This window comes from Acanthaster planci, linkage group LG19, assembly GCF_054643075.1.
Source record: "Acanthaster planci isolate LZ-2023a linkage group LG19, COTS_SCS, whole genome shotgun sequence".
In the NCBI taxonomy this organism is placed as follows: Eukaryota; Metazoa; Echinodermata; class Asteroidea; order Valvatida; family Acanthasteridae; genus Acanthaster; species Acanthaster planci.
In genome coordinates this window covers 8,524,414-8,541,315 of record NC_141795.1, presented here as the reverse complement: position 1 = coordinate 8,541,315, position 16,902 = coordinate 8,524,414, and the positions used below count along the sequence as shown (strand labels likewise).

At 43.4% G+C, this 16,902-nt stretch overlaps 1 protein-coding gene and 1 long non-coding RNA gene across 5 annotated transcripts in view; both read right to left on the bottom strand.

Moving 5' to 3' along the window:
* Nucleotides 1–2,755: 2,755 nt before the first annotated feature.
* Nucleotides 2,756–6,017, bottom strand: LOC147795998 (uncharacterized). Its single transcript, XR_015428375.1, has 2 exons — nt 5,937–6,017; nt 2,756–5,906 (listed from the first exon to the last, which is right to left on the bottom strand). It is a non-coding gene; the product is annotated as an uncharacterized LOC147795998 (long non-coding RNA).
* Nucleotides 6,018–6,615: 598 nt separating this feature from the next.
* Nucleotides 6,616–16,902, bottom strand: part of LOC110984490 (disks large homolog 5-like) — a 66,039-nt gene continuing 55,752 nt past the window's right edge. For 3 of the 4 annotated variants that reach the window (XM_087149140.1, XM_087149137.1, XM_087149138.1), the window contains exons 10-21: nt 16,681–16,783; nt 16,091–16,253; nt 15,334–15,523; nt 14,642–14,744; nt 13,057–13,273; nt 11,307–11,500; nt 10,610–10,651; nt 10,224–10,325; nt 9,332–9,459; nt 8,442–8,554; nt 7,460–7,569; nt 6,616–7,111 (exon numbers count right to left, since the gene is read on the bottom strand). In XM_087149140.1, the coding sequence (XP_087005266.1) occupies nt 7,005–7,111; nt 7,460–7,569; nt 8,442–8,554; nt 9,332–9,459; nt 10,224–10,325; nt 10,610–10,651; nt 11,307–11,500; nt 13,057–13,273; nt 14,642–14,744; nt 15,334–15,523; nt 16,091–16,253; nt 16,681–16,783 (1,572 nt within the window). In that variant the 3' untranslated portion in view covers nt 6,616–7,004. The remainder of the gene's footprint in view (nt 7,112–7,459; nt 7,570–8,441; nt 8,555–9,331; nt 9,460–10,223; nt 10,326–10,609; nt 10,652–11,306; nt 11,501–13,056; nt 13,274–14,641; nt 14,745–15,333; nt 15,524–16,090; nt 16,254–16,680; nt 16,784–16,902) is intronic. The other variant, XM_087149139.1, reaches the window with a different exon arrangement.

Genomic DNA, 16,902 nt, shown 5'->3' with positions numbered 1-16,902 from the left:
AGAAAATGCTACAAAAAATCCAGAAGTTAAAATTGATAAATTCTAGTAAATCGTTATTACTTCCACTCACCTAAATAAAATTTAACAAACAGTTGGGGGTCGGCACACGTGAGTAGAGAAAATGTAAACGGTAACCAACGAAAACATGACTGCCTTGTCCCGGTATCCCCGCGCCCAGAGCGCTGCGCCGCTTGCACGCGTGGCTTGCAAGGATATCCCTAAAACTAAATAAATTACTTTTAAAAAGACAGTCCAGATTGAGATGTAAAATATAATCCTTCTATACAATTAACTTCATAAATACTTGTCATCAGTGGATCGTTGATCACATGTCACAGAACTATTCATTCTATTCAACAGTACCTGAACTTCATTTCGCTGGAGTTGATTGGTTCTCACCCCCCATTTTGTATTATCCCATTCCCACTAAGAAAGAGGGAAATAATGTAGGGACGGGAACCAGTCTAATATGTGAGTAGGTGGTGGGTAGCACTTCGAACACGAACTGGTTTCGCAAATGACTGACGTTGATACCCGAGCGGGATCTATTTGTTCCCCAAGCAGAATATCACGGGAGTAAATCCCGGGGGATGGGCGGGGGGTATACTGCATCACCCCCCACTTTTTGAGAGGGGGATGGGCTATTAAATCACCCCCTTTTTAGTTAGGGATGAGTAAAAACATGTAAGCGGATTGTGAAGAATGTTTAGGATTTCCCGTGTTTGCAATATCACTAAAAAAAGGGAACGACTTTTATAAAGCCATAAATATGCCATTCTGATGTAAGATTCTGCAGGAATTTGATACACATTACAGATGTACATCTTTATCATGAACATCACCCCTATATAGTGTATATGGTGCAGCCCTCCTCCCGCTTTTCAAACTTCCCAGGCTGGGCAAGTCCCCCCCCCCACCTTTCCCCACCCACCCCCCAATTTCCAGCACAGATTTACGCCACTGCAAGAAGATGACTTATGCAGGTATTGTATAAAGCAAAGGATGGAATGTTTCACATTCGTGCAATGATAACATAATTTTAGGAGGTGGCAATTGAAACTTCCATTAAAATATTTCAGCTGTCACCTCATGAAATTATTCTTAACATTGCACTCATGAACACTCATTGTAGCAGTATATTGGCATGAAATGTTTAGTCGATTGCAGTAACGTTTGGACTAGTTTTATCGTTTGTTATTTTTATATTGCCAAGGCAGCATTTATTTTCCCTGTGCTTTTATCTGTTATGCTGACGTACGCATTATTATATAAATCTTTTAATTTTTTTCATTATTGGGTGTCCTTTAACGACAACCGTAGTTTGTTTTTTGCCCGGGGACGGACCCAACGCCCATTTGATGCATTCTGAGGGCGCTGCAACTACCCGTAAATTCCACTAAAATAATGCCGGGCTAGATTTCTATGCATGAGCTCATTAATATGTCGTGATCCAGGCAGGTTATTTACGATAAGAAGTGTCATAATCGGGAGAAATCACGGAGATATATTATTAAAATCACCAGTTTGGGACTTGTGGCTTCCATTTTTTGGCGCTCACAAAACCTGCCAACCTGTGGGCCTGTTCTGCGTAGAGGCGGGCGGCTGAATTCCGAGCTGAGTGCATAGTTTTACCATGGTTTTACGGAGCCGGAGGTAGAATGTGACCGTGATTTTACTTAACCCCAGAACTGTGTAAGGGGTCTGGGAGCGAGCGGGGCCGCGGACCCGACAGTTCTGGGGTAAGTTTTACCACTGTACGACGCTGCCAGAAATCTGTTGACTTGAAATATCATATAACTTATAAGTCTGTGCCTATTACCAGCCACAAGGTGGCGGCTACAGCTAATTTTGTAATTATCATAGTAACAGTTTTAATCCCGTCCTAAGGGTAAAGCCTGTGGAATAGTTGGGGCCCCCCCGGGGGGGGGGTCGTCATTCACAGTGCGCGAGCGTCTCTTTGCACATATGCAGCAAGGTATGAGACGGAGAGAACCCCTCTGCTTTGTGTTGGTCATTGTCTCGCAGGAATTTGGGGAATTCCTTTCAGACATCTTGGGGGGATGTGTTAAGTAACAATGTCAATAGTCACGAATGTGTATAGGGATTGGACATGGTGGGGGGGGTACCCCTTGGTCTCATTTCTTGCTGGGTATATGATTTCGGCCAAGGCGACCTTCTATTTCAGTGTAAAGTCAAATATTGCCATTAGGATACAGGAGTTTATGTTCAGCAGCTAGCCTACCTACATACATGTACCCGACCGGGAATAACCGCACATCAACGCTACCAACCGAACATGCCGAATATAGACGGGACAATTTCAGAATATTTCGGCTATTTCCGGAAAACTGGACGAATTCCTCCAGTCTTGGTCACGTGGACATTGGGTGATACCGGACCCTTGATTCGTAGAGTAGTCGGAATCATCGGGTCTGGTAGGAGTAGGGAATATCGAAAGGGAGTGTACCGAATGGAGTCTGTGTGTGTGTGTGGGTATGAGGGGCTCCGTAATCATCAGAACTGTGAACTCGTATTAGTGACAAAGTCAAGCCAAAAATTCCTTTTTGATGGGAAGGCAATGCTGGGTAACGGGATATGTTTGAAAGATTTGAACAGCTATATTTTATCCAACTCAACTGGCTAAATTTACAAAGCATTTCAGATGCAGATACATCAGGGCAAACTGAAGTACCTCCTTCCGTTTTAAGCTGGAGACGATCACAGAAGAAAATGACACACACATCAGAAGCCTTAATCACATTTCTTTCTTGCTCTATGAGCTATTTTTTTTTAATATACTTGTTCCTTGCGACAGCATAGCTTACCACTGCACAATGAAAGAAGCACAACAAACACGCAGACCAAATTCTTCAAGTAACTTCAGATGTCCTCACCTTTTGATTCGGTTTTCATCTCGAGATTGTTCACCTCGATGGCAATGAAATCTCAATCAAACGTGCGTACGATAGTGACAGTAGCAACAACCATGTGTGTGTTTTTAAAGACCTGAAGCAGACCCAGCGTTGTCACTCTCTTGACGAATTCCCGGCTTGAAATGGTGAGCGTGCAAAAAATGGAACGGAGAAATTTCTTTTGGCGAGTGAAAGTCAACTAATGAACTTAAGAATACATTTGCTGCGGGAGAGACATCTTGCAACATTCTTTCGTTACTCTCCTAAACTTTAGATATAGTTCAAGTTGGCATGGCACAATTTTAAAGACAAATTTTAAGTGCTTGGCCGGTGTTCATGGTCTAGGACAATACAACTGCTGCCCCACTTCCTAGGGGGCAGACCCTAAGTGGAAAAGGCATACTTTAAATAGGGCGAAAATTAATATACTTTTTAAATCAAAGACATCACTGTCTGTATTTTGTACACGATCAATTTTTTAAAAATATATATAAGAAAGAGCACAGTTGCTTTATTACAATCCACAGAAACTAATGAATTGATCTGCCCTCGCACCAAATCTTGCTGAGAACGTGATTCTGTCATCCGGCACTGGTCCAAAATTCAAAAATTCAACGTACCATTCTCATTTTTGGAAAGGAAATACGAGACCACCAAAGAAGGATTACGGGTTTGTAGCTATATATACAAACACAGGCACACGCAATCACATTGACTATACAATCATTGTGCATTTCGGTTGATACAAAATGATGCAAAAATGTACTTAATTTCAATGCTGCATACTCTACACGCAAATCTCATTAATCTATCCTTGTTCATGTCCTTGTTTTCTTAAATTTCATTACAATTTACACATTGAAAAAAGTGACATGCATTTGTCTTGTTCTGTGAATGAAAAACAGATGCATGAAGCTTGCTGATGAATATGCCCAATACACAGAGAACTATGCAACTGCATGATCCAGCCTAGAGCTGCTATAAATTGAACAAACCAAACTTTGAGGCTTCAAAACAGTCAAAAAGAGTTGTGAAACAATTTTTTGAGAGCTATAACTTTAAAACACCAGTTTTGTGCATTATAAATGAACTTTTTTTTTTTGGAGCCAGAGTCAAATCTGGGATGTTTAGGCTAGAATCATGAACAGAAATGTAATGTTAAAGACATAACAGGTTATGAGAGAATTATGACCCAATTTGGTTGGATAGCCCCCAAATCTCTTCTTCTCTGATGATTTCTTCTATAATGTTTGAATGGAGTTGAAATCCCATCCCAGCTGCAGTATGTTTTGTTCGTTTGCTGCACAAATATTTGCTAAAGGCTTCCATCTTTTCTGTAAGTAAGCATGCTGTTTCCCCCCAAACAGTGAATACATTGTAATCTGCTGAGTAACAATACTTCCCAAACCGTCTCATTATTCCGAATTCTTCTTTCTCAAACTTCTTTGCTTGATTAAAGTCTTTTTAACTTGAAATAATCAATTCTGCACCCATAGTCTGGAATGAAATGCCTTGTAACTTTTGAATATCTGTCACAAGGAAGCATCGATGACTACTTTTTTACAAAATGCATTTCAAAGAAACCACAAATTCATTGCGAAATTAGGACTTTTTTGTTCATTGGAGTCACGACCGAAAACTCAATCTATGAAGTTTAGTGGCCAACCAGTGTAATGCCCTGGGAACAAAACTGTCAAAAGGAAAACTATTCCAACCCTCCCCCACCCAAAAAAACCAAAAAAAGAAACAAGGAAACTAAAAGCCAAAATTACGGACAGAAAATTCTCCACAAAGAAAGCCAGCACTCCAGGGCAAATCTGAAAAAAAAAGCCTTTAAAGCACTTTCCAAGCTGAGCCAGTTGCATTTTTCTTAGAAGCTGTGCGACGGTGTATGGTGTCCGACTCGACCTCGTCGGAAACAAAGCATGGAAAATTCTGCCCTATCTCTGGAAAAACTGACATGAGAAGTCGGCATGGCACAATTAAAATCCAACAAAAGCGACATCTCTGCAGATCTGCGTATTTACAGATTTGCCTCTCAAGCCAAATCAACAGTGTGACCGCTTTTGACCAGCCATCATCACGTGGCGACTGACCCCGACGGCAATACACACACACATGAATACTACAAGTGAAATTGCAAGCCCGATTAAAATGCTACTTGGTCAACAGTCTGGCCCAAACGCTCGCGACCAGTGAAAGATAACATCTGGCGAACCTTTCCAGGAAAAGGGCACTACCCTTCCGCCATCCCAATTCTGACCTTAAAAAACACTTCATCTAATAAATAATCACAAGAACCCACTAATATTTATCTTTATTTTACAAAGTACTGAATTTATGAGCAGTGCAGTTTTAGGCCTTAAATTATTTCATCCCTTGGCAGTTATCTATTTACAAGGTAGCATTCTTTAACAGATAGTCACAAATTTCTCTTTTTTTTCCCCTACATGCTTTGCAGGAAGGTACCAAAGCTCAATAACTATGAACAAAGTATTGCGGGACTCAAAGTCATAAAAAAGTGTGAATTTTGTTTTGTTTACAGCAATGTTTAAATTATACAACTTTCCTTTTCTCGTTTCTTCGACAACAGGAATTGCCACGCTAAATGAATACAGACAATCAAATATGTAAGAAGGATGAAGTGTAGTGCAGTATACGGAAATATTCTGTGTGTAGCAAATAAAATGCAAGCTCTTCTAACATCAAAAATATCTGCCACAAGCACATTGCAAGTTTATATAAATCCTGCTATCACAATAACAGCTTTTGTATGAACTGTCCTCACAATGCCAATTGCTATTGTTAGACTTGCTATCAGAATATCAGCTATCACAATGTCGGGTATTTCAATGCCCGTGATCACAGTAGTGGCTACTCCAGCACCTCCTATAGCGTAGTCGGGTCTCCTGATACCTGCTGTATTCGCAATATAGGCTACCACAGAATTAGCTATTGCCGTAGCTGCTATCACCATGCTGACTACTGCAATACCTGCTATCACCATGCTGACTACTGCAATACCTGCTATCACAATAGCAGCTATTGGGATACCTGCTATCACAATGCCGACTATGTAATGCCTGCTATCATGATGGCAAGTATTTTAACCACTTCGGACCGGGGCATTTTTCAACGTTGAGGATGCTGGGCCGGCATGACTATCATTTTTTCTGTTTTCAAAATCCTTTAACAATTCATCATTCCATTTAACAGTCGTTTATAGCCGAACGGAGTAATCTTCAGGCACTACTCTAAGTTGACAGGTGACCTTCATTGACACCCGAATATTTCAGCCAGGCCTGCAGCCTTGTAAACAGAGCCCAGATTGTGCGGTGTCACACAGCTGTCTTTTGTTCACGAACCTGGCTCAGTGCACTGCTGACCTCTTTTCAATAGGGGCCAGATTAGCATGCAGCGGTGCTGTGTGGCTCATCGCTGCGGTGGTGGAGAGCTTTTGTCCCCGGTGGTAATCCGCTTGCTCTAAATACCCCAAACCCTGGTATACGGTTTCAAAATAATGCTGGATTATCACCACTTTTGAGAGTGAAAAATTCCGGTCATGCCCAGCAGCCTGGTCTTTTGTTCGGAGTACAGTCTTTTGTTCCAGGGCCCTGTTTCCTTTGTCCGAGTTCGGAGACCCCGGCCACACATATAAACCATACGGCTCCGATCCCGGAGTCCCCGGCTGGTAGTGGTTAATACCTACTATCACAACAGCAGCGACTGTAATACCTACTATCACAATAGCAGTGAATGTAATACCTGCTATCAAAATAGCAGCAATTGTAATACCTGCTTTCACAATAGCAGCGACTGTAATACCTGCTATCACAATAGCAGCGACTGTAATACCTGCTATCACAATAGCAGCGACTGTAATACCTGCTATCACAATAGCAGCGACTGTAATACCTGCTATCACAATAGCAGCGACTGTAATACCTGCTATCACAATAGCAGTGATCGTAATACCTGCTATCACAATGCCTACTTTCATAATGGCAGGTATAAAGGTACAGTGCGCCAACAGTGACGGAGCCCAAAGTGTCATCTAAGAAAACATGGTGGCACATCATGGAAGGGGGATTTTCACAGCGGGCACAGAGACTGGACCCATACGGTCTTGTGCTGCTCCCTGTCGATGACCTTCTTGACTTTTGTGCAGACGCTGGCCAGGTTGCCACCGGCGACAACATCTGTGTGAAGACGGAGAACAAGAACGAAAAAAAAGTCCCGATGTTATAAAGATATTGTGATTTGTTTATACTTTGGAGGCTGAGTGTAGTCTGAAGAACACTTAACCTGGTTGGTTTACAATTCCAAAAACTGAATGGAGGCTTTTCGGTTTGCACAGTATTCCTAAGAAGGGGATGATGACAACAATGACAGTTAAACCAAAACTGGACAACGGAAGGAAATTTTCACAGAATTCCCGGAGCAGAGGGGCATCTCTACAAGGGCTTAGCCTGCAAGCCACCCGAGTAGGGATTACTTTGGGGGGACCACGTTTCCGATGACGCAAATCTCTTGACTCTGAACCTCACCTGAAAAGAGATTCCGACATTCTTGCTCCAGCTTCTGAGCGTGCTCAAACATCTCCTTGGCCACGCGGTGCGAGACACGGTCAGGGATGTAGTGGGGATCCTTCTGGTCCCTGTGTCAGAGACATAACACTTTGACTTTTACTTCACTTTTTTCTTCGGGAAGGAAAAAAAAGAGGTTTATCCACGGAAGTCTTTCCCAAACCAGACTGAAGGCCTCTCAGCTGTTATCTGGAAAATGACACCAGTATGCACACACCGTTTCTTTTCGGAGTAGAAGTGTAGACTTTCCTTTGTTCTATTGTTAAGAAAACTTGGACAAAACCCTCCTTTTTCTCTCACTATTGTAACTCCTTCGAGCTGGATTTTGATGACGATGTCCCACACTATACCTCTCCAATTTACCGAAGATAACCCTGACCCCAAAATGAAGTAGCGAGGGCCAACCACCCTGTGGACATGTGCTAGTCCACACAATGTCCTCTGACCCTACATTGCGTGGATGTCTATTGTGTGGAGGTCCACACTAAGCACGCCACGGCACAATACAAATTCCACAGCTTTTACCGCTGGTAACTACCAATGCTTTGCCGTAGGCCGTATTTGCGCTATGGATCACTGGCATGAAGCATGAAATTTAATGCTGGACGAAAGGATCTATCAAACTTTAAAGTTACCTTCTTAAGCCTAGTTTTGGAATGGTAGGTCACATTTTTACAAATGAACTTCTGGAGGTACTGGTGGATTTTTGAGAGGGGCTCTTCAAGGAAATAAACCCAGTCATCCTTGAATATCCATCTCTAAAATTCCCACCTTGACTTACACATGTAACTGCGTTTACTCTCAGTTGGGAGAAATCAACAGCACCTATGATCGCAGTCATGTGTTGGAAAGCACTTCCGTCCCCAAACCAACAGTGATCAAACTTTCAGGACAGTCCGACACGTGATTATCAGTATGAGATCTCTGTTTTCCTGGCTGATACCTGATTTGCTTTGCTGATTTGTAGCGGATGAAGATGACAATTGGGAAAAGCTGGAGCATCTGCAACCTCTCCGTGGCGAATGGAGACACTCCGTCCAGGATACAGTGGCATCCCTGCAGGACAGAAAGAACAGTTGTCCAAGATGTCCAACCTTTTGGAATACGCGTACGAAGTCACACTACTGCTCAACTTTCTTTAACCGCTTGCCCATGGCATTATTCCTCGTCACACTTGACCCAGTATTATTTTTGGCTGAAAATACCGACTGGTTAAAACGATAAGATACCACAACCGCAGTCAGACATCACAAATACCGACCCTTGATGGCCACTTTGCTCAAGATTGGTGCGGCTATTCTTTGAAAGGGTATTTTGGTGCCTTGTTGGTTTTTACGCTGATGAGTATTTCCATATTCATGCGCAAAAGTCTGATGACATCCCCGGAAGAAAATCTCAAAGTCGCACTGAAATGCGCAGTAAAAAGGCTGGATTTTTCATGTTTTACGGGCCAAAATTTCCTTTCCTTTGTTGATTCACTGTTGCTTGAGTGCACGGTAAAGACAAAAAAACAACCCTTTGTTTACAGCGAGCAAATTTTTTCCGTTTCAGTAGACAACTACAAAAAATGAGCTGTGTTTTTCCTTACTGACATCATAGCAACAGCGCCCTCAGTAGTCTGGAGAAGCAAGGACAAGGTTTAAATACACTTAAAAAGAGCACTTTTCAATACAGCTGACACAAGAGAGATGTCAAATAATTTTCAAAAAGATTGAATTGAGACTAATCCATTACTTGGACTCTTCAACCCATCCCCTCTTCCAAGTGGCTCTAAGCAGGCAGAGATACACTTGCCACACGTGCGGTCACCTTCGCGCATTGGGCATAGCCTACCTTCTTGGTGATTTCCTTCACCATGGCGGCGTGAATGCATTCAAAGTAACTGTCTCGTCGCTGGTAGTCAACGTAGACGTTGTCGGCCAGATCCTTCAGCATGATCTCAGACGATGTCCGAACAATTTCTGAAGATAACAGGAAACAGAAATGAAAATATTCAATCGTTCTCAATGCTTGAATTTCTGCTGCAACATTCTGGATTCGTAAGTTTTCATTCCAAATCAGTTTTGCCCTTTCCCACTGACACAATCTTACTGTCTGTAAGGAATGACGTGACTTTAAAGCTTAACCCTTCGCTGCGGGAGACGGCAAGAGCCGCGGCTTTGTGTGAGGTTTAGTGCATACCACACATACAGTCTATTCACCATGCAGCTGCTGGTTCAATGGGGCCTGCTGCTGGACAAAGCCCTCCATTCAGGGCATACCACAGCCCAGCAGTCACGGTCAAAAGAATCCCGGCGCAAGGGGTTTAAGAGACTGTCATCTCCCATTGAATCACCGGTGCCGATTAGTCTTACAGACATTTTCTTATTCACCAATGCCCACATAAACTAACTGTACTTGGAGGTTTGCACACCTGTGCCCACCTGTCAGATACTGGCTGACTGGTGCAGAGCTTTGAAAAAGAAGACAGTGTTTTCTTGATTGACAGAAGGCTCTGGGTGCTTTTAAAGTAATGGAATATGACAGTAACAGTATGGCCCTTTAAGGCGCTGCCTTGGGGGAATTTGGAGGTTTTCCCACGTTGATCCAGCATAGAACGAGAAACCATGCCAACAACGTTAATGCAGTACGCGCATTCTATTGCAAGATTCAAAGAACTAATCGCCTGTTGGGTGACACCGGGGATGATTAACATGCCGGCGGAGAGAAACGTGATGTGACTCACTTGGCAAGCATCGGTTGAATTTGTCGGGGGACTCGTCCACCATCTTGGAGGCCACCCGATCGGTCAGTGGCCCCAGGAGAAGTACTGGCCGCTTGATATGAACTAGAAGAGGGGACAGGAACGTGCAGGAAGATTACCAAACAGGCTTTAAAACATTCTGTAGAATTCATTCTGTAGAATTCATTCAAAGTCAGAAATCGCAACACCCATTTTCGAAGCCTATAGCAAAACAAGCAGCCATGTGAGAGAAGCTGTGTACATGAACACACATGTATGTATGTGCAACAACTTCCATTGTGACATAGCACAACAATTATTGTTCATGTCTGATTCTCTTTTGCTCCAACAACTAAATGAAGACATTCGCTGTCTTGAATTCAACTTACAGTCCAGCGGTTCCACTCTCTGGTAGGTTGGCAGGATGGCCTCTGTAGACAGACAAAGGTATTGGAACAAAAGTCAGGTAAGCAGTGACGATAGATTAGAAAAGATGCATGCATTCCAGGTGCCATTCAAAGTTTTTGCAGGATGAACCTCAGGGGTGGCAGGAGGATTTCTTTGTAGAGAATTGTTTGCACGAGCTCACTGAGGAGCCATTGAGATACTTGTGACCTCTTGTGAATACTTGTAAAGCCACTGAGTACATCTTAAGTACTAAAGAAGTACTAAACTAAATATTTATTATTTAGAGTACCAGTAGATTTATTGATCTCAACTCAGAAGTTCATGAGATAACTCAACTACAACACTGAAGTCTTTGATTAGTACTTGACTACAACACTTAAGTACTTATGAAATATTCATTTACAAGACATAAGTACTTGAGTAGTATTCCACAACAATGAAGTACTCATGATTACAGCAATGAAGCATGAGAGTAATACTTGACTACAACACAGAAGCACTTGAGTAGTTACTCTATTACAATACTAAAGTACTAGTATAATACTTGACTTCAATATGGAAAAGTACTTGAGCTATACTTGACTACAACAGAAAAGTAACCGAGTAGAACTTGTCTAGAACACTGAAGTACTTGCTGAAACCTTGACAACAGCAACTGTGAGTTTGAAGACCGCCTACCTTCCTGGATGGGTATGTCAGACACAGAGCCCTCGCTATGCTCTTTGCCATCCGAGTTGCTACGTTGGTGCTTCTTGCGTCGGAAGAGGCTGCGCCTGGCGGGGCCAGCATTACGTCTGGAGGAGGCGCTCCTCAGCTCCTCCTCCTGCAGACCCTGGGAGATGCTGCGCTTGCGGGCTTGGTCCTTCTGCAGCCTGTAGCCAGGACAAGCCCAGGTAAGTGTACTTTAGCAACCCGGTGTTCTGAACAATGCTCATTGTGTTTCAAAAGTGAGTTCAGAGTCAGTGGTTTAACCAACCCATGCAAAGATGCATTCTGCACAATGTCGTCCTATCAGTCCAAATCAAAGGACACATGATACGTCTATGCACTGGGGAGGAAGAACTGGGGATAAGGTTTGACTGTCTCTGACTGTTATAACAACTGGAGGGTTTTAAATAGCCAATAAAAAGCTTCATGGGTGACTGATGAAGGTTTACAAGATGTCCTGAAAGCAAAATGAGAACTAGGACTTCGGGATGAAAACTGACACATCCCTGATGGTTTCCGCAACACAAACACACTGTGGAAGGTGTCATAGCACTCCTAAACTCTTGTATGCCTCATTTCCTGGTAAGCCTTTGATTTGCACGGTGAGTAATTAACACTTGCCACAAGTATGCACTTCATTGACAACGGTAAGTTGATGCTTGGGTCATGCATGACTGATCAGAGACAACCTGAATTTTTGGTGTCAAAATCGGCTTTTAATGATCCAGAGGTGGTGAGCAACGGGGCACACTTTTCCACTGATTGAAAAAGAAGTTACTGAATATGTCCTTGAACACTAATAACATTTAGTTAGCAAACTCATTCAAGCTACTCATTCCCAAAAATCCTGGTTTTTCTTCACAGGACACCCTGTCTACACAGGGCATTTAACTGGGAAGTCACAAAAAACCAAGCGTCTCCAACCTGTATGAGCTTTCAGTGAGGATTTCTGTGAGAGGCAAACAGTGCCCCAATGCCCCATGATCCAAGCAAAATGTCAAAACGTGAAAAATCAGCTGGTTGTATTTGTGACTTCTGTGATATTTAAAGAGGACGCTCTAGGCTCGATGGTGAAATTTATTTCATCTTGGGTGCTTTCAAGTGGTCCAAATGATATGCCCCTATACACACAGGCACCCAAAACTGGGTGTGTGCCATCTTTTGGTAAAACAAGGGTTAATTATAATCCTCGGCATATCACAGTGCAGAGTGCTGTTGGTATCACCTTTGAAATCAAATAGTCCAAGTGAAATGTGCGTTTTGCTCTTTTTGAAATCATGTCTAGTGACTGGACTCAAGAGGCACAAAGTCAAGCTTGTTCGTTTGTGTTTTTGGGAGCTTACGTCTGGATGACAAAAAACAGATAACGCGTTACAAAGAAAAAAGCAACACGGAAACAAGAGTGTCTGCTTTGAAACCAAGGAAGTCACAGATACAATCAGTTGACTTTTCACATTTTTCATGTATTGGGGGGCAAACTGCATACCTCATTCAAGCTTCTTACAAAATTCTTTATGAAGGCTTGTGCAGCTTGAAAGTGCTTGGGTTTTTTTTACTGCAAGTTGGCCTTTATGTTTAAAACTGGATGGTATTGACTAGCACCATTTTTGGGGGATACAAAAAGAGGAAATCATCTTGAGGAAAGAAAAAAGCTTTTGCTCTGATCTATGAGCCAGTGACTTCCGTGGGTCGTGCCGCAGAGCCAAGCCCTCTTACTTACAGTGCCTTGCTGGGGATCTTCCCCCGCCGCGTTTTCTTGCCGATGGGGTCCAGCAGCCAGGCGGACCACACCCCCAGTGTGCCATTGTACATGGTGTCGTCCACGTACAGGATGTCGTCTTTCCGGAAGGTCAGCTGGTCCTCCACCTCGGCCTGGTAATCCACCAGTGCCCGGACGTACAGCGAGTCACCATGCTGGTCCCGGATCTTGTTGAACTCTGAGGTTTTTTGGGGCAAGGGTCAACGAAAGGTGTGATACAATGTTTTGCTCATTAGACAGACTTGATAGTGAATTTCTGTTGTGCTTTGGCTGGCGTAGTCAAGACACTTTGAAGCTTTTATGTCCATTGATCTTATAAACTTGATGACAAATCATTCTCCAGATTGACTTCATGGAACCGTTTGCCACACTAGTTTAAGAGAATTCAAATATGTAATCTCTTTAATCAATTTTATTAGCTACGCTTTTTTTCACTGTGTCCTAGTAATATTTTTCAGATTGGTGGTTTTTCCAGTGTAATTTTCTCACTTTTTAAATGACCGATGTTTAATTACATTTTTAATATCAAATTGATTTGTACAGCACTTTTGATTTTATTTAATACAAACTATGCTTCGGAAATGAAATGAATGTTAAATGCATAATAGGAACAGGTGGGGACCGAAGACAAGCTTAACCACTTTATAGTTAACCACTTCGGGCAGGGGCATTTTTCAACGTTGAGGATGCTGGGCCGGCATGACTATCATTTTTTCCGTTTTCAAAATCCTTCAACAATTCATCATTCCATTTAACAGTCGTTTATAGCCGCACGGAGTAATCTTCAGGCACTACTCTAAGTTGACAGGTGACCTTCATTGACGCCCGAATATTTCAGCCAGGCCTGCAGCCTTGTAAACAGAGCCCAGATTGTGCGGTGTTATACAACTGTCTTTTGTTCACGAACCTGGCTCAGTGCACTGCTGACCTCTTTTCAATAGGGGCCAGATTAGCATGCAGCGGTGCTGTGTGGCTCATCGCTGCGGTGGTGGAGAGCTTTTGTCCCCGGTGGTAATCCGCTTGCTCTAAATACCCCAAACCCTGGTTTTACGGTTTCAAAATAACGCTGGATTATCACCACTTTTGAGAGTGAAAAATGCCGGTCATGCCCAGCAGCCTGGTCTTTTGTTCGGAGTACGGTCTTTTGTTACAGGGCCCTGTTTCCTTTGTCCGAGTTCGGAGACCCTGGCCACACATATAAACCATACGGCTCCGATTTCGGAGTCCCCGGCTGGTAGTGGTTAAGAACATACAAATTATAAAACCTCTCCAGAGTTGCATGATTCTCATTGTGGATAGCACCATGCAGAAGGATTGCCAACTCTGATAAGAACCGCAACATTCTCCATGCAGGCAGCCATCTTGGTGGTCATTAAATGCATGAATACCCTTCAAAGCTTGCACAAGTATTAAGGAACAGCCACTTTTTTGCTCGAGTTTTACTGTTGTCACCTAAAATGTCCAGGCAGACAGAGCAACACTTTTTAATCTGTGCACAAGTCAGTGCGATCGCGTCTTGGATTCACGATGAAAATTCTTCACTCACTGGCGATGTTGTACTGGGCCAAAATGGAGACTTTCTCGGTAGGTTTCTGGAGCTCCATGGCGGCCTGTTCAGCGGTGGCACCGCGCAAGTCAACTCCATTGAACTGCAGAGGATCGCAAGGCAGAAATGAACAAAGTACAAGAGAAAGAAAGCTGGCATTAAAGAATGCTACTCCTTGTTTCTTTAGATCTGCCGCAACTCCCTGGCATTTGTTGGGAACTTTCCTCAAATCTTCTCTAATCCACTGCTCTGAGGGAACTTGACAGCAGATACGATGCATTTCAACCTTAGAAGGCCATCAAGCCCTTGGGAAGTCAAAGTCGCTGAACTCTTTCCTACTAAATCCTGGCAAATTTCGTAGGATCTGGCAAGGTTAAGTGCTAAGTTTTCTTAATCTCACGGCAGGAATGGGCAAACATACAGTGACCAATCCTAAAATAACTAGTCACTAATTCTCTATTGTCAAGTGACAAATCCTCTGACAAGCAACCGAGCCTCTAATGAAAAGTGACCAATCATCTATCAAGTGATCCCCCTTCTAATGATAAGTGACCAATCCTTGGACAAGCACCACCCTCCCAGATAACAAGTGACCAATCCTCTCACAATCAGTGACCGATTACCTGGTGACAAATGACCAATCCTCTCACGAAAACTTACCAATCCCCTCGTGCTAAGTGACCCTTTCTCACCTCTAGTATGTGGTCCCCGACCTGCAGTCCGTTGGGCTTTGCCGCCACTCCGTCTGGCTGGACCTCATAGACGAATATCCCGACCGCGTTCCCGCCAAACACCCCTACGCCAAGGCTGTTGCTGCTCTTCTCTAGGAACACAAACCGAGGCTCGCTGGGCGATGGAAGGTTCTCATCCTTGGGGACTCTGCTAGAATTGGGATAGACAAAGACCGCAAAATAATGAAAACAACAGTCTGCAGAGTACCGAAGTGAATACCTCACATGCACAATTGTGTGTAAAAGGCATTAGCGCGAGAACAAACACGTGAACCAACATGCGTCCGTACTCCATTCGTTTGTATGGCATTCACTGGTTCTAAATGACGCCACATCTACAGCACAGAATCTTATAAATTGCATCAGGATCTATCTTGTAAGTGGCACTCTCTATTGTGGGTGACCCTTCCCCACGTTGAGGAGAAATTTTTTTTTAATGTTTGCAAAGTCTAGACCCAGTTGCTGGGACAAAAATTGTCCCCTTAACTTTCTTGGGCTGGCAATATCCAAGTTTCAACATCTGTATAGTCCCACAACTAGTGAACAAATACGCATATGCTATCTTGTCAGAAATACTTCAAAAACAAGACCGAACCATACTCCTACTTTTCATTCCAATCTCAGAACTTTTGAACGGAAGCATCTAGGATGCAGGCACTATTGTGTCCGTAAGCAATGCATCTGACTAGAGCCAAAAGGGTTGTGGGACTCGACTCACGTGTATATCCGGCTGGCCCTGGGAGTGGGCGGAGTCATGGTGCCTGCATCCGAGCAGACTTCAGACTGGGGCCGGCTGGGCATGGGGGAGTTGGTGCGCGTACTTTCAGGTGTGGACGTGGGTGTGGCATCCTCACTGTCACACACAGAATTCCTCTGCATCTCTGAGGGAGGGGAGGTATGGGGTGGGGGAGAGATTACAAACAGGAAGGCAGTTGAGCATCGGAGCAGTTTTCTCCAGTGCAGTAAAAAAAACCTGGTGTTTATGTCCTGATTCCCAGCACTTGCAACCATACCTGCCAACACTGAAAAGTCAAAAATCCGAACTGCCATTTTGACATAACAGCGCCCTCTTTTGTCTGCAAATAGTGTTCTCTTTTTTACCAGCGTTTAAAAATTTTTTTCTTCTTATGGAGACTGGATCATTCCGATTTTCACCCCTTTGAACAATAAAAAAATCCGAGCAGTTTCGATCAATTGGAACAGATGGCAGGTATGGGGGTCCAGGCGATGCAACCCAGCATGGCGTCAGTCAAAACTGCCCAGCATTCAGCAGATACGGGGGTCGACAAGGGGTCAGGGGCGACTTACTTTTGATGTTGTACATGACCAGCATGCTGATGCTGTTTCCAGCCTGGCTGAGAATGATGGCCGCCTGATCGTATGTCGCTTGGCGCAAATTCAATCCGTTGAACTACAAAATGACAAAGAAAAAAAGCTGAAATTATGTTCTCAGGAGACAGCAATCGTAATCAACATTCGGCAACGGACTATCAACAAACAGTTCAGCACTTTGGAAATATCGTTACAACA